Here is a 22,131-nt window from a genome sequence, read left to right on the forward strand (position 1 = left end):
GGGTTCAATCCCTGGGTTGGGAAGATCCCCTGGAGAAGGGAAAAGCTACCCACTCCAGTATTCTGGCCTGGAGAATACTATACAGTCCATGGGAATGCAAAGAGTTGGACACAACTGCGTGCCTTTCACTTTCAGTTTCCTGTATCCTTGCCAGGAGTATCCCATGGGCAGATGAGCTTGGCAGGCTAGTCCATGGGGTCGCAGAAAGTTGGACACGACTGAGCTAGAGGAGAGAGCATATGGGATCTTTCGTTGTGGTGTGTGGGCTCTAGAGCACACGGGCTTAGTTGCCCCATTGCATGTAGTATCTTAGTTCCACAACCAGGGATCAAACCTACATCCCCTGCATTGGAAGGCGAATTCTTAACCACTGTACCATGAGGGAAGTCTGATTCCTCTTCTCTTTCGGAGGAACCTTGAACCAGATGCTCTGGTGAGGAAGCAGTGACGGAATACACACGCAGCACTCAGCACACGATGCCCCTTGTTACTGACCCCTCCTAGATACCATGGGAGTAGCTGATCAACCGGACCCTCCCCCGCACAGACAGCGGCGGGAGACATACAGACGTCTTGATGACTTCTAATAGTCGGCAGGGCAGGTGTGTGGACGTCGGTGTCCTCGTACCTGGAAGTCTGTCTCCCAATGTTAAACAGGTTCCTACCCACCAGACCTTTGAGTTTCTTTCCAGCTGTGAGATTGAATGGAGGTGTCCTCCCAGTTCTAAAACTCAGGCAGTTGTTATCCCACCAAGTAACAGCGGGGGAGGCACAGAGCCGTCCTGGCAGGCACCCGGAAAAGCCACCAACATAGGCCCAGGAGACAGGTGGCCAGATCCAGGGACCCCACACCTCCCAGGAACGCGAACCCCCAACCTATCACTGCCTGTTTCCCCTGTCACGAAGGGCACGGGCCGGCCCTCAGCAAAATCTTGCTGAATTGACAACTTCCTTCTCCATCTTCCCTCTGCTATCAATAAGCTTGTTACCATCTTCTTGCAAGGCACTTGTTTCAAATATAGATTTCAATTTTCTCTAGTCTGTTTGTATACCTTTTTCCTGCCCTATTAGTTATCTGGACAGTACTTAGGTTATGAAATTCAAAGAGGTATTGGATGCCCTGTTTACTCTGGGAGCTGGTGGTCCCTGACAGGAGAGAGGGAGAGGGGAGAGACGGAGAGACCTTCCCCACCCTTCTCTCTGGACCTGGTTCTTCTCACCCACCCCACCCCAGCCTCCTTCCCCAGCCCCCCTCCCCACCCCCACCACACACAGATCTTTGGAAAAAGAGCAGGCTAAGGGGAGAAGAGTTTCCTTTTCAAGTTAAACAAGTCCGTATGAAGTTCCAGCAGAGAGGTCTGGCGGAGAGACTGAGTTATTCTGGACCACTGAGGTGTGGGCAGGGAAAATGCTGATAACCTCAAGGTGAAGGAAGCATGTGGTGGAGGGGAGCACAGAGCCAAGGGGAAGGGCGAGCTGGGCTTGCACCCCAGGAAAATACACAGCCCTCCTGCTGGAAGGTTCTGAGACAATGGAACAAACAGAGAATGGGGTTGATTCCACCTCGCCTGGAAACAGTCTGGACCCTGACTTTTTAGGAAACAGCTGGAGGTGAAGGCCAAGGGCAGACTGAACACAGTCTCCCAGATGCAGGCGCAGGGCAATGATGACATGGGAGTGTGCACCCTCTAAAGGAGAGGGGAAAACAGATGATGGCACTGACTGAAATCCTCAGAGCTGGGGTTTTTTCACCAAAATGCAGTCATTGCCATAGGCATGTCAGACCCTGAAGCAATTAGTGCATCCTCAAGTGCTAATCTGAGAGTCAAGGCTGCTCTTTCTTCAGCATCTCTCTTGCAGTGGGGAGTGGGGGGTGGGGGGTGGGGGTTGCAGACAGCCTGAACTTAAAGACAACCTAAACCCAGGCTTCCCCTCAAGCATAGCCTGCTTGTTCCTGCTTTTCCTGATGTTGTCAGAGTCAGCTCGCGCTCCTTCAATCCGGCATGAGCTCAGTGGGCTAGGCCAAGGGAGGAGGCTGGCCACCCCGCAGGCCTAGAGGAAGGGCCACTCACTCAAAACCTCTCTGACAACATCTCTCCCCAGCGTCAGTGCCCATGTTTGTCATCTTGTGCAAGGACTCTTCAGACCATCTTCTAAGTAATCCCAGGACGTAAACGCAGGTGATAAATATTTAAATTCTGCTCTGGGGTTTGAGCTCATCATTTGAGTGGTATCTGGTGGCTTTCCAAGCTCTGTTCCTGACTGCCACCCTAAGGAATCCCAGACCGGCAACCAGGAACCTGACCTGGCAGCATGTCCCCACCTGCTTCCAACAGACACTCTCCCCCTCCTTCCCTCAGCAACCACCTTTACAGGGCAAGAGGAGACGCCTGAGGGCTGGTACAAACCCAGGAGCATCCTCACCACCCGGGACTTCACTGAAGCTCCCATCCTGGGGTGCTGCACACCCTCCCCCGACCCTCCTGTCTGGGGAGCCTCAGGTAAGGGCAGAAACATAGCCCCCTGCTTGGCCCTGGGGAGGTCACGGGGCACTGTGGTCCCTGCTCTCAGCCTGACCCTTTAGGATCTGGGCTGAGGGGAATTTAAACCCAATTTCTTGCTAGTGGAGCTAGGAGAGCCCATCAAGTCCAGTAAGAAAAAAAATTACCTAAAAAGAAATAAAGCGTTTTACTCACACACACAAATACACATAGTGAACCCCACCCTTGGAGCCGGTAAGACATTCTGATCCCGGACCTGGCTGACGTTCGGGGCCTTCGGGCCTGAGCTTCCTGAAGACTGTGACCCTGGGGGTGGCACCAGCCCCACCAAGGGGTCCCAGAGGCCACACGACAGCTGCTCCCGTGCTCCAGGCGGACCAAGCGAAGCAGGCCAGCTTGGAGAGGGGAGGTTCCGTCCTCTAACGCGCCTCCCGGCACAGCCGGGTCCTCCCACCCCCACCCCCACTTCCGAGGCTGCGTGGGAAGGCCCCTCCAGCCGCAGTCTCGGGGATCAGTTCACAGTCTGGGTTCCGGGGCCCGAGGCGAGGGCCTGCGGAGCAATCCCGTCCTCGGCCGGCAGGTGTGCACCTGGGGTGACTGCAGCTGGGCCTCGTATCTATACCCCGATCTGCGCTTTAATCCAGTCCCGGAACACAGGGAGCCTCGTGTACACGCCGGGCTTGTTCCTCTGGGCACAGCCCTCTCCCCAGCTCACCACGCCGGCCTGAAACATCCGCCCATCCTCCTCCGGGCTGGACAGGGGGCCCCCGGAGTCGCCCTGCGGGGAGAGCAGGCCTTGGTACGGCGTGCCCCGACCCTGGTCGCCGTCTCCACCCCACGCCCACCATGCCAGCCCCGCCCACGCCCCACTTCCTCGCTTATGCCCCCGCCCCCTGCGTCCCTGCCCCGCGCCCACCTGGCAGGCGTCCACGCCGCCGCTGAGGTAGCCCACGCAAATCATGCGTGGGGTTATCTGCTGGGGCAGCAGCTGCTCGCAAGTCGTCTGGTTGATGACCCGGATCTCGCCCTTCTGCAGGATCATAGCCCCCTGGCCTGCGGAGGAGCAAGGCGGACATGGGCAGCTCGCCAAGCCAGGCCGCGGAGGCAGGGCCCGGGTCCCGGGCTCGCGGAGCCGGGTGGGATGCTGCGCAGCCGGACAGTGGTCAGGGTGTCCTGACCATCGGAGGGGGCGGGGGGGGTTTAATCCTGGGAAGCCATGTGGGAAAGGAAGGGACAGAAGGACAGCCACAAAGCCCCCGAATTCCACAGCAGTGCAGTTGCGAGCAGACCCTAGGCCCCCACTCACCTGCCTCCTGCGTGTGGCCCCAGCCGGTGACCCAGATGGCCTTGCCGGTGGGGAAGGTGTAGTCGGCCGCGGGCAGGCAGATGGGCCGGATGGTGGCGCTGTACTCCACCGGCCGGTCCAGCTGCAGCAGCGCGATGTCGTAGTCGAAGGTGAAGTCGTTGAAGAACGGGTGCTTGATGATGCGCTGCAGCCCGCGCTCCTGAACCCCCGGGGCGTTGCGCTTGCTCTGGTCATGCAGGCCCAGGAAGGCCGTCCACACGCTGTGTTCCGAGTACCTGCAGGGGCCAGCGAGGGCCCGAGAGGGAGGCCTGAGCCAGGACTCCAGCCAGATGCCCTGCCCCAAGCCTGTGCCCACTCGGAGACCATGCTCAGAGGCCTCCCTCCCTGCTGCCCTCTCTCAATACACTCTTACCTCACTATTAAAAAGATCTCCCTTATTAATCTACCCTTCCTGCCAGGAGAGATTCTTGAGAGTCCCTTGGACAGCAAGGAGATCAAACTAATCAATCCCATAGGAAATCAACCCTGAATATTCACTGGAAGGACTGATGCTGAAGCTGAAGCTTCAATACTATGGCCCCCTGATGCAAACAACCGACTCATTGGAAAAGACCCTGATCCTGGGAAAGATTCCGGGCAGGAGGAAAAGGGGACAACAGAGGATGAGATGGTTGGCTCAATCCAAGTACTTCTCTAGAGCAGAGGTACATATTTTAAGTACCAAATGAGCTGAAAAGTAGATGGAACTTGGTCTCCCAGGTTTGTGGATGGTAGCAGAAGGATGCAGCAATTCTCACCATTGCACATAGGAGAACTGAACCCATAAGGACAAGACCCTGCTGTTGCCGGGAGACAGGGAGATGCTGGCAGGCAGAGGCGGAAGAAGAGGAGAACTTGCACTGGGAAGATCCCCTGGAAGAGGGCATAGCAACCCACTCCAGTATGCTGGAGAATCCCCATGGACAGAGGTGCCTGGAGGCTACACTCCATAAGGCCTCAAAGAGTCAGACGTATCTTAGTGACTAAACAATAAAAAACACCAACAAGGGAAATACGTTTATAATGGAGAAACCTGGTGGACATCACCCTAACCAAGTAATCAGACTTCTCTCCAAACCGTCCTCCATTGATGGGGACTCGTGTACTTCTTGAGGACACATCACCTGTGCAGCATTTCCTGACCAAAAAAATATTGAACCTAACTCTCCTCATGAAGCAACAACCAGGAAAATCCACATCGAGAGACGTTCTGCAGAACAGCAGCTGGGACTTTTCAAAAATGCAAGGCCATAAAAAAAAATTAAAAGGCTGGGAGAGACTACTCTAGACTTAAAAGAGACTAGCATTGTAAAGCAACTATTCTCCAATTAAAAATAAATTTAAAAAAAAATGACTAAAAGCATATCCCTTGACTGGATCCTAGACGTTTTTAAAAACCTATAAATACCGGGAGAATTGAAGGAATCTGAAATCAGGCCATATGCCTGATAACGGTGCTATGTCAGGGCGCTCGTTTCTGGGTGTTATAACTACGGTGGTGACGAGGGAGGATTTCCTTGCTCCTGGGGGACACCAGCGGCTGTACTTAGGACAGAAGCGCCACGATGGCTGCACTAACAGGGAAATGGCTCAGCCTTGGGTGTATGTGAACATCTCGGGAAGCACAGCTGAGATGTGACCCATGTGCTGGAGCCCACAGATGAGTACAGTGTCTGAGAGAAGAAGGAATCTGAGAAGACTTCGGTGTCAGTCGGCAGAGGGGCCTAGAACTTCCAGAAGACAAAGAAGAGAAAAAGAAGCAGGGGGAAGAAGAGACAAAGTGTGAAAGCCCCCGCAAGGTCATGAAGAACGCTGGCCGTGCCGAGGCAGGTAGTGACTCTGCGTGCTGCACTGTCACACGGACATCAGGCTGGATGGCAGACAGGGAAGGAATCAAGAAGGTCACACATCAAGAGGTAACTCAGCGACAGGTTAGACAGCACAGCAGCACGAAACACCTGCAGTAAACCCTGGCCATTTTGTTGAGACCTAAGCAGAGGTCGACCAGTCAGCCAGAACAAGCACTCTTCCAGAGGCTGACATGCTAAGTCATCTTATCCCTAGACACACCATCAAGGTGGTCATAAGCCACCGATTCTACCCAGCAGCCTGTGCTCTTGACACATGACGCTACCTCTCAGGAACAGCCTGGGGTCACCTGCTGACTTAGAAATGTGTGCACTTCAGGTCCTAGCATACTTCACCCCTGCCTGTCCCTGCTCACAGCCCTGCCTTTACCTGGAAGGTCTGAGTCACCTGGTCCAGTGACAAACACCCTCACGTTTCAACACCACCCTGCCCACACAGGCACTCCCTAGCAGTCACTCTCCCCAGCCTTCAGGAGAGCTCGAACGCCACACTCTGGGCCCTCGACAGCCTCTCCCCAGCTCTGTGCATGCATGTGTGCACATGTGTGTATGTGTGTACCCTGTCCCCCTACCCCAGGACATCTGGAAGAGCAGGGACCAAGTCTAATTCAGTCTTCCCATGCCAGTGATAACAATGGGTGTTGAGTGCATTCACTGACAGAAGGAAGACTGCTGAGAAGACTGCAGGAGAAGAGGAAGGAAAAGGAAAAGAGAAATGAAAAGATGAAGCAGGGGAACGAGGGCCCAGGGGTGGGTGCTTCTGGAAGCACTTCCCAGCTCACCCAGCTGACGGGGCTGTAAGGGGACTGCGGGAACTGAGGAGGTGCGCAGTGCCCAGATCTTGGCTCCTTCTCAGGGGAATACCTAGCTCTGGGCCTGGGCCAGGAAAATACAAGATGAGCCTGGAGCACCAGGTAGTGTCAGCAGGGAGGAGGCTCAGAAGAACAAAAGAAGGGGGACGTGTCAAAGGGATCCGGGAGCCAGCCTGGAGAGTTCCCAGTGGCCAGCTCCAAAACAATCAAGTGACACCACTCAACACGATACCAGATTACAACCCAAAATACACACACAAGTCCTTGCACACAGAAATAGATGATTAAATAAACACATAGGAGAGAAGGGACAAATCCTCCTTAGAGAACGACGCCAGACTGACTCACTTCCAAAGAATAGAGACCAGAAGAAGGAGATCCAGGGAGGGAGGGGAGGAAACTGGCATCAGCCTCTGAACCAGATGACCAAGATGAGCATCACCAGTGATCAGCCACGGTGACATCATTTACCTGCTGATAAGACATGACTGTCTTCCCAACACTCGTGACCCCAGGCTAACCACGAAAACAACGTCAGCAGCCGCTGGCCTTCAGATAGTCCAGGTCACGAAAAACACACAAAGACGACTGAGAAACCGTCCGGGACAGAGGAGACTGGGGAGACATGCAGCAGACACTGAGGGGGCACTCTCGCTGCAGAAAGGACACTGGTATGAAACGCGTATGGTACGAAACGCTTGTAGGGCACCTGGGGTCAGGGGGCGGGAGTGGAGCCCTGGGGCAGCCCCGAGGCAAGTTTCTAGTACAGAACTGTGAGTTTCTCGGAGCTGACAAACGCAGAACGATAACATCAAGGGAAAGTATGTGTGGGGGGTGGTATAGTGAATTCTGTCCTGTCTTTGCAAGTTGTCCACATTCCAAAATGATAAGTTCATTCTAAACTTTCTTCAGTAGGCTCCCACCTCCCCGGGAAGAAAGCGGCTCACTTCTGCCCAGAGTGGTGTGGAGTGAGCTAGTGAGAAGACGGGCCACGTTTCACCCACCCAGCCAGGCCCAGCGACCACCACTGATCCCAAGCCCCCACAGGCCTCCGGTGACCCCTCCAGCACATTCACCGGTCAGGCCCCACCATCTGGACACAGGCCTACTTCCTGCTGCGGGCCCCGTCTGTCCCAAAAGCCCACGGTGCTCCTTCTCTCTCTTTGCAAAAGGGTGACCATGGCAGCCTGGGTCCCCTCCACCTGCAGCTGCCCAGGGCTGGAAGGCTGGTGGCTGGCAGGAAGGGCCTGAGGGAGGGGGGCCCCTCTAAGCCCTCAGTCTCACTCCCGCAGCCGATGGCCAGAGGGCCTGGGCGGCCTGGACCCAAGTCACAAAGAGCCCTAGCCCTGGGTGCCCTGCTCCCGCTAAGCTGCCCTGAGAGGCCAGCTCGGCCCAGTGATGTGCTTGGTGACCCTCCCCGGGGTGGGTGCGTGTCTGCACGGGCCCATGGGCTCAGCGCTTCACTGTCACCCTCGTGTTTCCTTCTCACACCTCTCAGCCTACAAACTGCAGCATCACCATGAGCCCCCAGGAGCCCCAGGCTCAGAAAACTTGCCCATGGCAGCCTGGCAGCCTAGAGCTGGGCCGTGGATCTGAGGGCCCCAAGGCGGGGTCCCGCCTTGCAGACACTGACCGCTCAGGCTCAGGAATCCACACACCAGGGCTAGTCTGGTTCTGCCGCTTAAGAGCTGTACAACCTCAGACAAATATCCTTACCTCTCTGATCCTCTGTTTCTGTACGATGGGCACATATGAGACCTGCCTGCCTGGCTTTTAGAAGAGGCACTGAGATCCCGTGGACAAGCAGGGGCATTCACGAAACACTCAGTGCTTCCGTTACCAAGCCCCAGCCCTCCAGTCCTGCTCCTGCCTCACCTAAGCAGGCCTCACAGACACAGTGCCTTTCCACCTCAGGAAACACACAGGGGCCCCACTCAGCGCCCTGGAGAGGCCTCCCGGCTCCTGCCTGTGACCCACCTGAATCCTCTGTCGTCGACGAAGCAGTGTGCGGCGGATATCATCCAGCTGGGGGAGATGAGAGAGGCCCCGCACAAGTGGCCATGGCCCTGGGCGTGGAGGCTCACCTGCCAGGGCCACTCGCCTTGGTCTGAATTCTCACCTCCGACGACCCGGGACTGCCTGGTGAACGACCGCCGCCCACAGTCTGGGAGAGACAGAGGCAGGAGTCACCGGGTGGGAGCGGGAGCGGGGACAGCCTGCTAGACCAGCCTCCTGGCCCCTCTCCCTGCCCCCAGACTCAAAACCCTCACTCCGCACCCCTGGGCTCCTGCACAGGTGCCATCGCGGGCCTTCAGACCTCTGCTGGTTTGCTGAGATTTAATTTGGATGTCATTTACCTAGATATCCTCACTGGGTGCTGAAGCTCACAGCTCTCAGAGACAAGAGCAATGGGTGACGGGAAGTCAGAACGGCCCAGCTCTGCACACATTGAACCTGTGGCCAGCGCTTCTGAAATATGCAAGGGGCTGCAAATATGGACGCGGTGTGGACAGAACCCTGCCCAGGGCTCCAGGAGCTGTGCTCTCTCTCCTCCAGAGAAGAGAGAAACCCGGCCTTGCCCTCATGGCCAGGTCTGCAAAGCAGGGGTCAGCCCAGCACCGCAGCCCGGCCACAGAGGCCTGACATACTAGCTGCCCTGGGCCTTGCCTCTAGGATCAGAGCTGCCGGTGAGGCAGTGCCTGGGTGACAGTCAGCAAAGTCGTCCTTTCCTCCAGGCAGACACATCCTTTCCCGGGGGCAGAGCTGGGTGAGTGAGGCCCTGGCGTGGTTTCTGCCTCCATATGCGCCTTGCTCAGTGAGCAAGCTGCACAGCTGTACGCAGCAGCCCTGCTCACCACAGTCCTTCTCATCCGATCCATCAGTGCAGTCCTCGTTCCCGTCACACTGGGGGTTGCTCTTGTCCACACAAAGCCCGTTGAGGCAGCGGTAGGTGTGTTCGGTGCAGGTGACGGCTTTCCCTGTTTGAGAAGGAGGACACAGGGGAGGCAATCCATTTATCTGAGGCACCCGACCTGATGCTCACCCACCTGTCGCCCCTCTCTTGGGCCTGCCCCACCCACCCACACTGACACCCACTCTCCTCCCGGGCCTTCTGGACGGATTCTCTCCCAGCTGACACCCTTTCTCATCATGTTCCACGTTGAGTGGCCGTGGGAGGCGGGCCCCTGCCTCACCGTCTTGGCACTTGGCCTCATCGGACCCGTCGCCACAGTCGTCCTTCCCGTCACACTGCTGGCTCTGAGGGAGGCACCTCCCATTGCCGCACTTGAAGGTACTGGGCGGGCAGCCTGGGGAGCACAAGGACTCAGCAAAGGCTAGAGGGCCAGAAGAGAGGCCACGGGGAGCTGGGCAGCGACCCCCGCCCCGACCCCGGCCACACTCACTGCAGCCCTCCTCGTCGCTGCCGTCCTCACAGTCCTTCACGGAGTCACAGACCCAGAACAGGGGCTTGCAGAACTTGTCCCTGCACGTGAACTGGTAGGTGGCGTTGCACTCTGGAGGGGCGGGGAGGCAGTTAGATGCCAGGCTCACTCGGTACTCAGTCACTCGCCACGCCCCTGGGGATCCCATCCCGCCCGGTCGTGGAGGCTGATTAAGCACAACGGGCTGCAAAGGACAGGAACGACCCCCACCCCCACCTCGGGCCTTCCCGCTCGGGGGTGCAGGCAGAAGCCGGGCACAGAGACGGCAGAGGACTCCAGGGGACTCACTGCAGTCGAGCTCATCGCTGTAGTCAGTGCAGTCGGCCCAGCCGTCACAGCGAAGTTCCTTCCGGATACACCGCCCCGTGTTACACATGAAACTGCCCGGGCACGCTGCAGGCAGAGGGTAGGCCTGAAGTCCACAGCCACCCCCCTCACCTCCACTGCAGGCTTCCCGACCTTGCAGCCAGCCACACTGGGCACCAGAGACCTCCCAGCCGAGCCCCCAGTACAGAGGAGTGAGGCTGCAGCTGGGGGTCTCTAGGCCCACTGAGCTGTGGCAAGGGGTTCCTACAACCAGTGGAATGGCTGGAGGGGGTGGGAAAGGCACTGGTTGTGGTCCCTCCTGGCCCCCATGACCATTCCCTGGGAGGCCCCATGCAGAGCAGAGAGAGGCCGGCGGGCATGCACCGATTTCTACAGCCCCGTGTCCTTGGCCGGCCATGACCCCAAGCACCAGGCTCCCCATCGGCAACCGGAGCAGCAGCCACTCGGCAGACAGATGATATGCGTGTCCTCCCCCAGGCACCAGGAATCGCTGGATCTCCTTAATTCTAAGGTGTTTCCACACTTGAACGTTTCTGAGACTAGGATGTGTCTGACAACTGATGTCATCGGGCAGATGACAAACTAAGAGAAGCCTGTTTCCCTTTCTCTGCACAAGTAGCTTTGTCACTTATCAAAAGGGTTTGCTCATCTAATTACACTTTGGGTGGTGAGCCATGCAGCTGAATGTGAACTTAAATTTGGATGCTTGTGTGCAGTTAAGCGGAGAAGGAAATGGCAACCGACTCCAGTGTTCTTGCCTGGAGAATCCCAGGGACGGAGAGTGGGGAGCCTGGCGGGCTGCCATCTATGGGGTCGCACAGAGTCAGACACGACTGAAGTGACTTAGCAGCAGCAGCAGTGCAGTTAAAGTGTCTTCCAAAAGGTTATTCTATAATGTGTTATTTACAAGCTAAGTTGTGTTCGACTCTGCGACTACATGGACTGCAGCCTGCCAGGCTCCTCTGCCCATAGGATTTCCCAGGCACGAATACCACAGTGGGTTGCCATTTCCTTCTCCAGAGGATCTTCTCAGACCAGGGATTGAACCTGTTATCTCCTGCATTGGCAGTTTCTTGACCACTGGTAGCCACCTGGGAAGCCCTATCCTATGATACAAGGTTGAAACAAACAAAAAGATCCCACTGTGGACAGAGAAGAACTGATATTCACAGCAGACAGTGAAATTAAACGCCATGGAAACAGTTGAGATCTCTTCAGTAGAGATCTCACAATCTTCAGAGCTAGGAGTGGTTCATGCGATGATCCATGCCCCAGTGTGCTCTGTCTCAAAAGCATGCTATTCATCTGAGAGCCGCTAAAAGGCCAGAGACAAGCACAGATTCTCAAAGTGGTGCAGAGCCAAAGGGTCAGTGGCCCAAAGGCACTTTGAGTTCCCCGGCCTGAGGGGCTGCTCCCAGGGACCTAAGGGCACTGTTGGCTCTTTTTCCCTCAAAAAGCTACTGCAGTGACTGAGATGCACCCTACGAGCTCTGGCGGCTCAGCGTCAGAGATGCTAACGAGATGCAGGATAGACGGCCAATCTCAGGTCGGCCCTCCAGCCAGGCCCCGCTTCCTGAGCGCGACACTCACGGTCACGGGCATCGAAGGACAGGAACTCCGCCAGGAATCCGGTGTCGGTGTAGGACTGGTCCGAGTGGAAGTGGACAGTGATCTTGTTGCTCCTGCTGCTGGCAACAAACTGTGGCCTCTCTCCGCAGTACCTGGGGGCGGCGGGCAGCTCAGCAGAGGAAGAAGACTCAGCTGGGGCTGCGGCACCCCCACTCGCCCTCCCCCGACACTCACTTCTCCCCGTTGATCTCCACGTAGTCTTTGGTGCAGGAGCCCACGGGGACGCTGGGCTCCTGCAGGAAGAAGGCTTTGAAGCGCACCTTCACGTTTTTGTTGTCGGGCACCTGCGGAGAGAGATGCTGCTGTGGGCCTGGCTCTGCGCAGCCTCCCTCTTTCCTGAGCTGGGGGGGAATGGGGGGGTTCTTCCCACCCGCCCGCAGGGCAGTGAGGACACGGCAGGAGGGATCTGGAAGGAAGACCTTCCCGACTCGCCAGCAGCAGCACACACTGTGGTGTTCTAAAGAAGGCCGGGCAGTTCTCCCGCATCACTGACTGGACGGCGCATGTTTCCAGCCGTCCAGTGAGCGTGTCCTCCTCTGCACGGCACTCACTGTCCCCACAGCTCCTCTGGGAGGCCCCAGAGCCAGCCGCATCCCAGGGCTGGGTCCCTCCAGCAGGCACCGGCCACAGGAGGAGGGGTTGAGTTTGGGTCTGAAGACGCTGCTTCGGAAACTGCCCCGCCCACAGCCTCCACACACACCCCTTGGGAGTGGCCGAAGGTGCTCATCGCCCTCTCTCCTGCCTCCCTGGAACACCCCCACCCCTGTCCTCCCTGGAGCACGCCCAACCCCTTCCTCTCCTCCCCCATCTACCCCCAACCAGCTTCTCTAACCCCCCACAGCTCACAGCTCCCACCTCAATGTGCCAGGTACAGTTGATGTTGGGCGGGTAGTGGCCTGGATAGTAGGGGCTGTTAAATGTCCCCTGGGCTGCCCGCAAGTAGCCTCCACAGCCTGGAAGGAAAGGCAGAGAGACACACGTGACGACTGAGGTCCCAGGAGGGCAAGGGGCCCAGAGGAGCTGGCCGGCCTCCCTCAATCCTGGGCACCAGACACCCAGAAGGGCCTGAGCTTCAAACCCCATGGCCCCAAGGCCTGTCCCCGCCTGGGCCACCCCTTACTGCTCATCCGGGGCAGCTGGAAGAACACAGCCTCAAAGCCGGGGTGCCTGCGCTCGGTGCTGGTCACCAGCGTGATGAGCAGGACGTTCTGGGAGGAGAGGAAGGTCAGGTTGTAGGAGGGAGGGTAGGTCCCACACAGCCTGCGGGGCAGAAGGGGGAGTGTTATGGGAGCCACAGGACCTCAGCAGAGGGGTCGAGGGTGGGGTGCCCCCACCGTGGGGTCCGCCCCCCACCCTCGACCCGCCATTTAAGTAAAGATCTCCTCATAAGACTGTCTTTGTTTATAAACGACTCAGAAACACTGAATGCCTAACAACAGAGAACTCGCTAAACAAACTATGGGCCAAATAATTGCAGCAGCAGTTAACAGCATCAACTGTTAACACTAACACTAAGAATATGCCAGGCACCATCCTTACTGCTTCCATATCCATTAACTCGGGTATTCATCACAACCATTAAATACTATTATCCCCATTTTACAGATAAGGAAACAGAGGTGAAACAGGTTAAATAGCTTGCCCACAACTGCACAGCTGGTAAGTGGCAGGACTAAATGAAAAACAACCCATAGAATGGGAGACAATATTGGCAGGTGATACAACCCACAAGGGATTAATCTGCAAAATATACAAACAGCTCATGCAGCTCAATATCAAAAAAAAAAAATATTTTAAAAATGGACAAAATATCTAAATAGACATTTCTCCAAAGAAGACATAACACATGGCCAAAAAGCACATGAAAGGATACTCAACACAGCTAAATATTAGAGAAATGAAAATCAAAGCTACAGTGAGGTATCACACTGGTCAGAATGGCCATCATCAAAAAGTCTACAAACAAGAAGCACTGGAGAAGGTATGGAGAAAAGAATCCTTCCTACACTATTGGTGGGAATGTAGATTGGTGCAGCTACTATGGGAAACAGTATGGAGGCCTTAAATAAACAAAAATAGAGCTACCACATGACCCAGCAATCTCACTCCTGGGCAAATGTCCAGAAAAGATGAAAACCATAATTTGAAAAGATACACGCAAGTGAAAGTTCGTAGCAGCACTATATACAGTAGCCACAGTGTGGAAGCAACCCAAATACCCATTGACAGGTGAACGGATAAGGAAGACGTGGTATGTACATACAATGGAGTATTTACTCAGCCACAAAAAAGAACGAAATAATGCCATTTCCAGCAACATGGACCTAGAGATCATCATACTAAGTGCAGTCAATCAGACAAACAAAAATGCCCTATGACATCACTTATACGTTGAATCTGAAAACAATTATACAGATGAACTTATTTATAAAACAGAGACTCCCAGATACAGAAAACAAACTTCTGGTTACCAAAGGGGGAAGGGAGGGAGGGATAAATTAAGAGGTTGGGATTAACAGATACACACCACTATCTATAATCAACGAGGACCTACTGAATAGCACAGGGAACTCTACTTGATACCCCGTAATAACCTATATAGGAAAATAATCTGAAAAAAGCATAGATATAGATATGCATAACTGAATCACTTTGCTGTACACCTGAAACTAACACAATACTGTAATAAATCAACTACACTCCAACATAAAATAAAAAATATTTTTAAAATTTTTAAATGAGTGAATAAGTCAGTGAAGGAAAAAAATCTCTGCCCACCAAAAAAAAGCAGCAGGACTGAATTTCAGACTTGTCACGTGGGCACCGGAGCCCTCACTGCTAATAAATATGGCATATGAGCTGACCGACACCACCACCATTAACAGTGACAGACATGCCACTCATCTGGGAGGGTCATCATAACATGCTTCATCTTTACAGAGCAGACAATGCACCCAAGTGTGCCACATAATCCCACTTTTAAATAAATACACAAATATACACACAGCAAAAAAAACCTGCAAGAAGGTACAACACACATTTAACAGTGACCATTTCCAGATGGTAAGATGATGAGTGGTGTCTGTCCTCTCTGTGCACATCTGTTCTACCCTCTGCCTCTCAGGACCAGGTATTTATTGGTCGTACAGACGATCAGTTAGAGAAAGAGAAAGAAACTCAGCATGAAAGGGGTGTTTAGATAGAAGTCCTGGCTGCAAAGCTGTGGCAGCAGATGGCTCTCTCTGGGTTTCAGCCTGAAGTTTAGCCCCTTATTAATCACAAAACATCTGTCCAGCTCATTTCTATAGACAACAATCGAAGGCTCTGATCCACTGAGTCCAAGGTGGCGGGGGGAGCTGAATGGAAGCAGTTCACCCCCACCTGCAGGCTCTGATTCACCTCAGCACCCCCCAGCAGGTGTATTATGCCTTTTTTAAAAAACTTTTTAAAATAATTTATTTCATTTTATTTTTGGCTGCGCTAGGTCTTCGTTGCTTCTGCTTGGGCTTTCTCTAGTTTTGGAGAGTGGGAGCTACTCCTTAGTTGTGGTGCACAGGCTTCTCATTGCAGCGGCTTCTCTTGCGGCAGAGCACGGGCTCCAGGGCGCATGGGCTTCTGCAGCTGCAGCATGTGGGCTCAGTACTTGTGACTCCTGGGCTCCAGAGCACAGGCTCAATAGTTGTGGTGCACAGGTTTAGCTGCTCTGCAGCACGTGGTATCTTCCCAGACCAAGGATCGAACCCTAGTCTCCTGCATTTGCAGATGGATTCTTTACCACTGACCCACCAGGGAAGCCTCCATGCCTTTTCTTAATTGAAGCATAGTTGATTTACAGTGTTTCAGGTATACAGCAAGGTGACTCAGTTATACATATATATTTTTTCTTTTGGATTATTTTCCATTATAGGTTATTATAAGATATTTAATATAGTTCCCTGTGCTTATATAGGGGGCTTCCCTGGTGGCTCAGAGGTTAAAGTGTCTGCCTGCAATGCGGGAGACCTGGGTTCGATCCCTGGGTTGGGAAGATCCCCTGGAGAAGGAAATGACAACCCACTCCAGTATTCTTGCCTGGAGAATCCCATGGACAGAGGAGCCTGATGGGCTACAGTCCACGGGGTCGCAAAGAGTCAGACAGGACTGAGCAACTTCACTTTCACTTTCACTTTTGTGCTTATATATTTTATATACAGTGATGTGTATCTTATGCCTTTTTATTTCCTATAATTCTGATGCTCTGACCCCTGGGGGCTTGCTAACCCTGGAGAGGTAGCCTTCCCCCCTCTGCCCCCAAGGGCTAGTCAATCCCTCCAGACAGTAAAGACTTAGGCAAGACTTTTACATGCAGACTAACCGGAGCCCACACCCCAACACCTTCTCTGTGGGGCTCATCTGGTGGAAACCACTCTCTACCTCCCCTAATTGCCCAGGTACCAGTCTAGTGGAGGCGGCCCCAGGCTACGGAGCCCGCTGGAGTTATTCAAACCAACCCATCCTAAGGTGTAACTCTGCCTTGCCTTTCCTGCAGAATCCACACAAAGGCTCTTACCCACATTATCCTCCAGGCCCCTCTGCCTCCTGAACAACCCTGGTGCCTCCCTCTGTGGCCCTGTGTGGCTCCTCCTCTTAGCAACTAACTGTCAGCTTGTGAGTAACAAACTGTCTTTTCAACAGCAGTCATCTCCCATTTGTAGGCCTTGGCATCACTGAGCAACAATAAAACCTTCATTCACAATAGCAAGGGTGGGGGGCTGGGGGTGGCGGGGGCGGGACTTCCCTGGTGGTCCAGCGGTTAGGACTTGGCATTTTCACTGCCATGGCCTTGGTTCAATCCCTGGTTGGGGAACTAAAATCCTGCAAGCCTTATGGTGTGGCCAAAAATAAAAATAAAAAAGAGAGAAAGAAAAAAAATACAGTAGTAGGCAGCACCTTCACAGTGGCAGGTAAAGGACAGATAAAGGAGCACCCTGCTCACCAGCATCTAGGGACCTGTGGGCCTCCGGCACCCTTGCCAAGGCTGATGGTCACCTCTAGATGCTCCCTGCAGCTCACGCTGAGGACCACGCCACCCCTGCTCTGTGATGCCTGCAAGTCGGCCGTGGCCTGAAGTTCCAACCTCCACAGCGGTCATTCCGGAGGCTCAGCTCACCACAGGCAGCCCACTGCCCACCTCCACTCGCCCGGGACACTCACTGCACCACGGCCCGGGGTTCCACGGGGCTCAGGGTGTCATACACCGTGACCAGGTCACTGCCACGTTCATCGCAGGTGGCAACATCGAAGCTGCGGAAGGTGAGGCTCAGCACGGAGTCAGCGTCCCCCCGCAGCGTCCAATGGCAGCGGGCGTGAGATGGGTAGGGGCTGTCGGGGAAGCCGGGTGTGCTGAAGCGGATGGGCTCGCTGCCCTGGGCGTGCAGGGCAAAGCTGCAGCTATCTGTGTGGGGCAAGAGAACACGGGGCAGAACTGGGCAGGACAGCCACCATGACCCCCACCCATGGGGGTGCAGCCAGGCCTGTCCCCTCTGAGGTGCCCCAGGCTGCTCTGGACCCAGGAGAGGCCGGGAAGGGGGTTTGCCTCTCAGGACCAGGTATTTATTGGTTGTACAGATGATCAGTTAGAGAAAGAGAAAGAAACCCAGCATGAAAGAAACCCAGCATGAAAGGGCAGAAGGATGTGCTGGCCATCACCACGTGTGACTTTGGGGGACCCCCTTGACTCAGCGGGCATTTGGCCACATTGCTTCCCTTCTCCTTTGGGAAGAGGGCAGATACTTACTGTCTTGGGTGTTCTGTATTATTCTGGGGTCACTGGCTGGAGAACAAGAGGGAGAAGAAAGCACTTACTCATGCAGTCCATTTCCTCATTCCCCTAGAGGGAAGTGCCCGGCCAGCTCGCAGTCTCCTCTCCCAGGCACTGACTCCGGGAAAGCTGAGGCCCCCACACCAGCCCAGGAGCAGGCCGTGCTCCAGGCCAGACAAACGCCCACCCCTGGTGCCCCCTGCACTCACGGAAGGCCACCACTGAGGTCATCACGAAGGAGGTCATGGAACGGGCTCGGGGCGGCACTGTGACCATGCGCTTCTCCGCCATGGCCTGCTCAGCTTCCTTCACCAGGTGCTTGGGGATGTCAAACTCCGACCAGTAGTAGGCAATGACGCTGCCCTCGCTGGGGAGAGAGGGCTGAGCCTGAGATGCTGGGCTCCAGACCTTCCCGGGTGCCGGGTGAAGACGGGGCAGGATTAAGAGCCTCCCGGCTGGAGGAGACACTCACCAAGAAGAGACCTTCTCCAGGCTGGTCCCCCCATGCCGCCCTAGGCTCCTGTATGCCCACCCACCTCCTGACCCCTGAGCCAGAGGCCTGGGCCCTTGACTCTCATAGTCTCACACCCAACCAGACTTGCTGGGGTTGCGGCTCAGGCTCAGGTGTGAGAGAAAGCCTGGAGTGGAGTGTGGGTTCTCCCTCTAGCCTGGGCACACTGAGTGACAGCTCGAGTCTGTTTCCTGAACTTGAAAGGGGCTGACAGTGCAGCCTGCCATGCTGCCTCCATAAAAGATAAAACAAGACTAGCAAAATCTAAAGTACTTTCCAGATAAAGTCAGAAGGACTGGCGGGCATCTTGGCTCTTCAAGCAGGACCTCATGGCCTAATCACCCCGGCGGGCCCCACACCCTGCCTGCCCCCACCAGAGGCCGCCGTCTCGCCAGCCCTCCCAGCACCCACCTGAAGGCGGTCACAGTCGACGTCTTGTAGTAGGGGCCCAGGACCGGGATCCCGCTGTATAAGAACTTCAGCTGAGGGAAGGAGAGGAGGCTGACGGTGGGCCAGAGAGTGCCAAGGACCCCGGCCCCCAGCCCAGGCCGCTCCCTCCCTCCTGGGACCTGGGCCCCCTTCCCAGGTGCTGGAGAGCCCCCATCACACGTCTGGGGGCACCAGGGGCCTCCTTTCTGCCAGGCGGAGGTGGGGTGTCAGAGCCGACAGCAGCACCAGGGGGCCGGGACTCACCGCCTCCTTCACCTTCTTGGCCAGGTTTGCAAACTCAGTGGAGTTGGAGTTCTCATAGGCATCCAGGAAGTTCTCATTCCTGACACTCAGGTAGCCGTTGAAGATCTTCTGGACTCGCACGTTCCGGTCTGCGAGAGACCCGGGGAGGACAGTGGTCAGAGGGAGGGACGTACGCCCTCCAGTGCCCGCACTGGCCCAGCTGCCCTCAGCCACCCCGAGGAGCAGACCCTGCCGTCTCCTCTCCCTCCCCCAAATCATATCCTCCGTCCACCCCAGGAGGGTCACTCACCCTGGAAGTGCCACGCCAGGAGCCCTGCCAGGAGGGACAGCGCCAGGAAGGCGGCCAGCACGGCCACCAGCACCACCCACCGCCGCGGGCCGCCCTTCTCCACCTTCCTGCTGTTGTTGGCGGGCAAGAACTCCACGCCTTCCTCACAGCCATTCATATTCTGCACAGAGAAGCCAGTGCACTGCCCTCAGAAACCCCGGCTCTGCAGCCTGCCGGCCCAGTTAGGGAAGGACATGTCCAGGCTCTCAGGTCCAGCTGCGCAAGAAAAGCCAGGAGGACCGAGCAGAGGCCTCCCCTCTGGGCATCCGCAGGCATGCACTGCCTGAGAACTGTGAGTGTAAATAAAAATGAAACAAGCAGCCTGTCTGAGCTCAGTCAGTTGAGACTGTCACTTCTATGAGTCACCTCGGATGTAGGAGGAGGGCCAGGTGTGGGGAGAGCTGGCCCAGCCCAGGGATCACCTCCTCAGCACCTCCGGGCAAGCTGCACTGTACACCCTGACCCCAATCCTTGCTCCACCAGTGTGTAACCAGCCAGAAGTAAAAAGGCAGTAACCTGGGCATCTCTGCAGTGCCACGGCAGGACAAGTCTCTGCCTTGAGCCTGAAGTCTCCCAGCCCAGGACACCATGGTGAGCTGAGAAGGCCAGGTCTCTATTGGAATCCATCCATGTCCATGCTCAGACCCAAGAGCATGAAAAACAAATGAAACTTCCAACAAACAGGATGGAGGGGAGCGGGGGGGCTCCAGGAATAGGGGGCACAAGTATGGACAGGAAGGTGGGGTGTCTGCAGCATGCAATGGCAGGTAGGCAAACTCATCCGCCTACAGCACACACTCTTATCTGCCGCCCTAATCCCTGGGGAGGGGCTGTGCCCTTTCAGAGTTAACTGCCTCATACCCACTCCAACAGGGCTTGCCATAAAAGCAAAAGCCCCACCCCAAATTCCACAGAGGTGCCCGTTTATCAGACGTGGCTGTTTTGGTGTGAACCTCAGACTTGTACTTGAGCTGACACTTCCTGGTTTGTCACATTCAGACATTCTCACACAGCTTACTCACTGCTGTGAGAGCTTGTCCCCACGCCTGCCACATTTGGGTAACTGTATCTCGATTTTTAGTTTCCTAATGGGTTATATTTGTGACTTCATCTAATATCAAACCCAGACATACACCCCACAGCTAACCCCACCATGATCATGGTACTACAATATATAAACGTATCAAACCAACACATTGTACACTTCAAAATTACATCTCAAAACGAAATAAAATTTTAAAAACAAAAAAGAAGCACACCCCAGAGTCAACCACTTAAGATGTTTTCAACCTGCTTGTTCTGAAATTTGTCTCCATATTTCTGAATAATATGCCAATATCACCAACTAGATTCATCTATAAAATATAATCAGCTGACTTATATTATGATAATTGGTGACTGCAGCCATGAAATTAAAAGGCGCTTACTCTTTGGAAGGAAAGGAATATGCCAACTTAGATGGCATATTCAAAAGCAGAAACATTACTTTGCCAATAAAGGTCTGTCTAGTCAAGGCTATGGTTTTTCCAGTGTTCATGTATGGATGTGAGAGTTGGACTGTGAAGAAAGCTGAGCGCTGAAGAATTGATGCTTTTGAACTGTGGTGTTGGAGAAGACTCTTGAGAGTCCCTTGGACTGCAAAGGAGATCCAACCAGTCCATTGTGAAGGAGATCAGCCCTGGGATTTCTTTGGAAGGAATGATGCTAAAGCTGAAACTCCAGTACTTTGGCCACCTCATGCGAAGAGTTGACTCATTGGAAAAGACTCTGATGCTGGGAGGGATTGGGGTCAGGAGGAGAAGGGGACGACAGAGGATGAGATGGCTGGATGGCATCACTGACTCGATGGATGTGAGTCTGAGTGAACTCCAGGAGTTGGTGATGGGCAGGGAGGCCTGGCGTGCTGCGATTCCTGGGGTCGCAAAGAGTCGGACACGACTGAGCGACTGAACTGAACTGAATGTGTATTTCAAAGTCCTTCCTTCTGTCTTTCACCCATCTTCCCAAAAGATACAGGGCTAAAGTTAAAAAAAAAATTATGTCCATATTCTATGTTTTCATTATTAATCTTGAGAATATTGTTCACTATAGTTTCCTTCTCACTGCAATTGATTTGTTTTTCCTGCTGTGAATATTCATTTACTCGGGTTTTTTTGGGTTTTTCCACATATATCTAAGTCTTTCCATACAAGTTAAGTGCTCTGTAACGTTCTTCTCACCTTCCACATATACAGTCTGTCAAAGAACCTCTCATTTCATTTTCTTCCTGGAGGCACTCTGTCCTTTCCCGTAGCTGCTGTCTGGAACTTCCCCCACCACCATGACCCTGGGGAGTTCCTGAATTCAACTTCCTCTTGGGTGGATAATATCCCCGACCAGGAATCGAGCCCAGGGTCATGGCAGTGAAAGCATTGAGTCCCAACCACTGGACTACCAGGGAACTTCCAATTCCCTCTTGCATTAAAACCCCTATTTCCTGGATTCCATGTCTTCATCTCCATTGGCTTACTTCATTTTGGTGGACACAGACTTCAGTAGTTTCTAGAGAGGGACATTTCCTGCAATTTTGCATGTTTCAGAAGGACCTTAACTCTGTACTCATGTTTGTTGATGTCTGGGCTGGGTATAATTCAAACAATTTTCACTTAGAATTTTGAAGTCCCCAGTGTTCTACATCTTTTAATTTTGCTTTGCAGAAATAAGATAATAGTACAAATCCATCATTTTTTATTCATAATTTGTTGTCTTTCTCTGAAAATCCTGAGGAAGTGCTTGGAACTGGGTCTTTCAACTTCACAACACTGAGCTCTCCGTCTGCCCTCTGAGCTTGGAAAGTCTTATCTTTCAGTCTGGGAAAGTTTCCTGTATTATTTT

General features: G+C 54.3%; 1 protein-coding gene and 1 non-coding gene across 3 annotated transcripts in view; one reads left to right on the plus strand and one right to left on the minus strand.

Annotated features, from left to right (window-relative positions):
- Nucleotides 1-2,664: 2,664 nt before the first annotated feature.
- Nucleotides 2,665-22,131, minus strand: part of ST14 (ST14 transmembrane serine protease matriptase) — a 39,952-nt gene continuing 20,485 nt past the window's right edge. The window contains exons 2-19 of one of the 2 annotated variants that reach the window (XM_055581167.1): nt 19,219-19,378; nt 18,930-19,057; nt 18,648-18,718; nt 17,935-18,092; nt 17,702-17,737; nt 17,119-17,359; nt 13,046-13,185; nt 12,781-12,878; nt 12,100-12,209; nt 11,887-12,017; nt 10,258-10,362; nt 9,931-10,041; nt 9,721-9,834; nt 9,382-9,504; nt 8,504-8,690; nt 3,808-4,082; nt 3,418-3,554; nt 2,665-3,279 (exon numbers count right to left, since the gene is read on the minus strand). In XM_055581167.1, the coding sequence (XP_055437142.1) occupies nt 3,118-3,279; nt 3,418-3,554; nt 3,808-4,082; nt 8,504-8,690; nt 9,382-9,504; nt 9,721-9,834; nt 9,931-10,041; nt 10,258-10,362; nt 11,887-12,017; nt 12,100-12,209; nt 12,781-12,878; nt 13,046-13,185; nt 17,119-17,359; nt 17,702-17,737; nt 17,935-18,092; nt 18,648-18,718; nt 18,930-19,057; nt 19,219-19,378 (2,487 nt within the window). In that variant the 3' untranslated portion in view covers nt 2,665-3,117. Of the gene's footprint in view, nt 3,280-3,417; nt 3,555-3,807; nt 4,083-8,503; nt 8,691-9,381; nt 9,505-9,720; nt 10,042-10,257; nt 10,363-11,886; nt 12,018-12,099; nt 12,210-12,780; nt 12,879-13,045; nt 13,186-17,118; nt 17,360-17,701; nt 17,738-17,934; nt 18,093-18,647; nt 18,719-18,929; nt 19,058-19,218; nt 19,379-22,131 lie in introns of both variants that reach the window. The other variant, XM_055581166.1, reaches the window with a different exon arrangement.
- Nucleotides 16,700-16,771, plus strand: TRNAE-UUC (transfer RNA glutamic acid (anticodon UUC)). The gene has a single exon. It is a non-coding gene; the product is annotated as a tRNA-Glu (tRNA).

This window comes from Bubalus kerabau, chromosome 5, assembly GCF_029407905.1.
Source record: "Bubalus kerabau isolate K-KA32 ecotype Philippines breed swamp buffalo chromosome 5, PCC_UOA_SB_1v2, whole genome shotgun sequence".
NCBI lineage: Eukaryota > Metazoa > Chordata > Mammalia > Artiodactyla > Bovidae > Bubalus > Bubalus kerabau.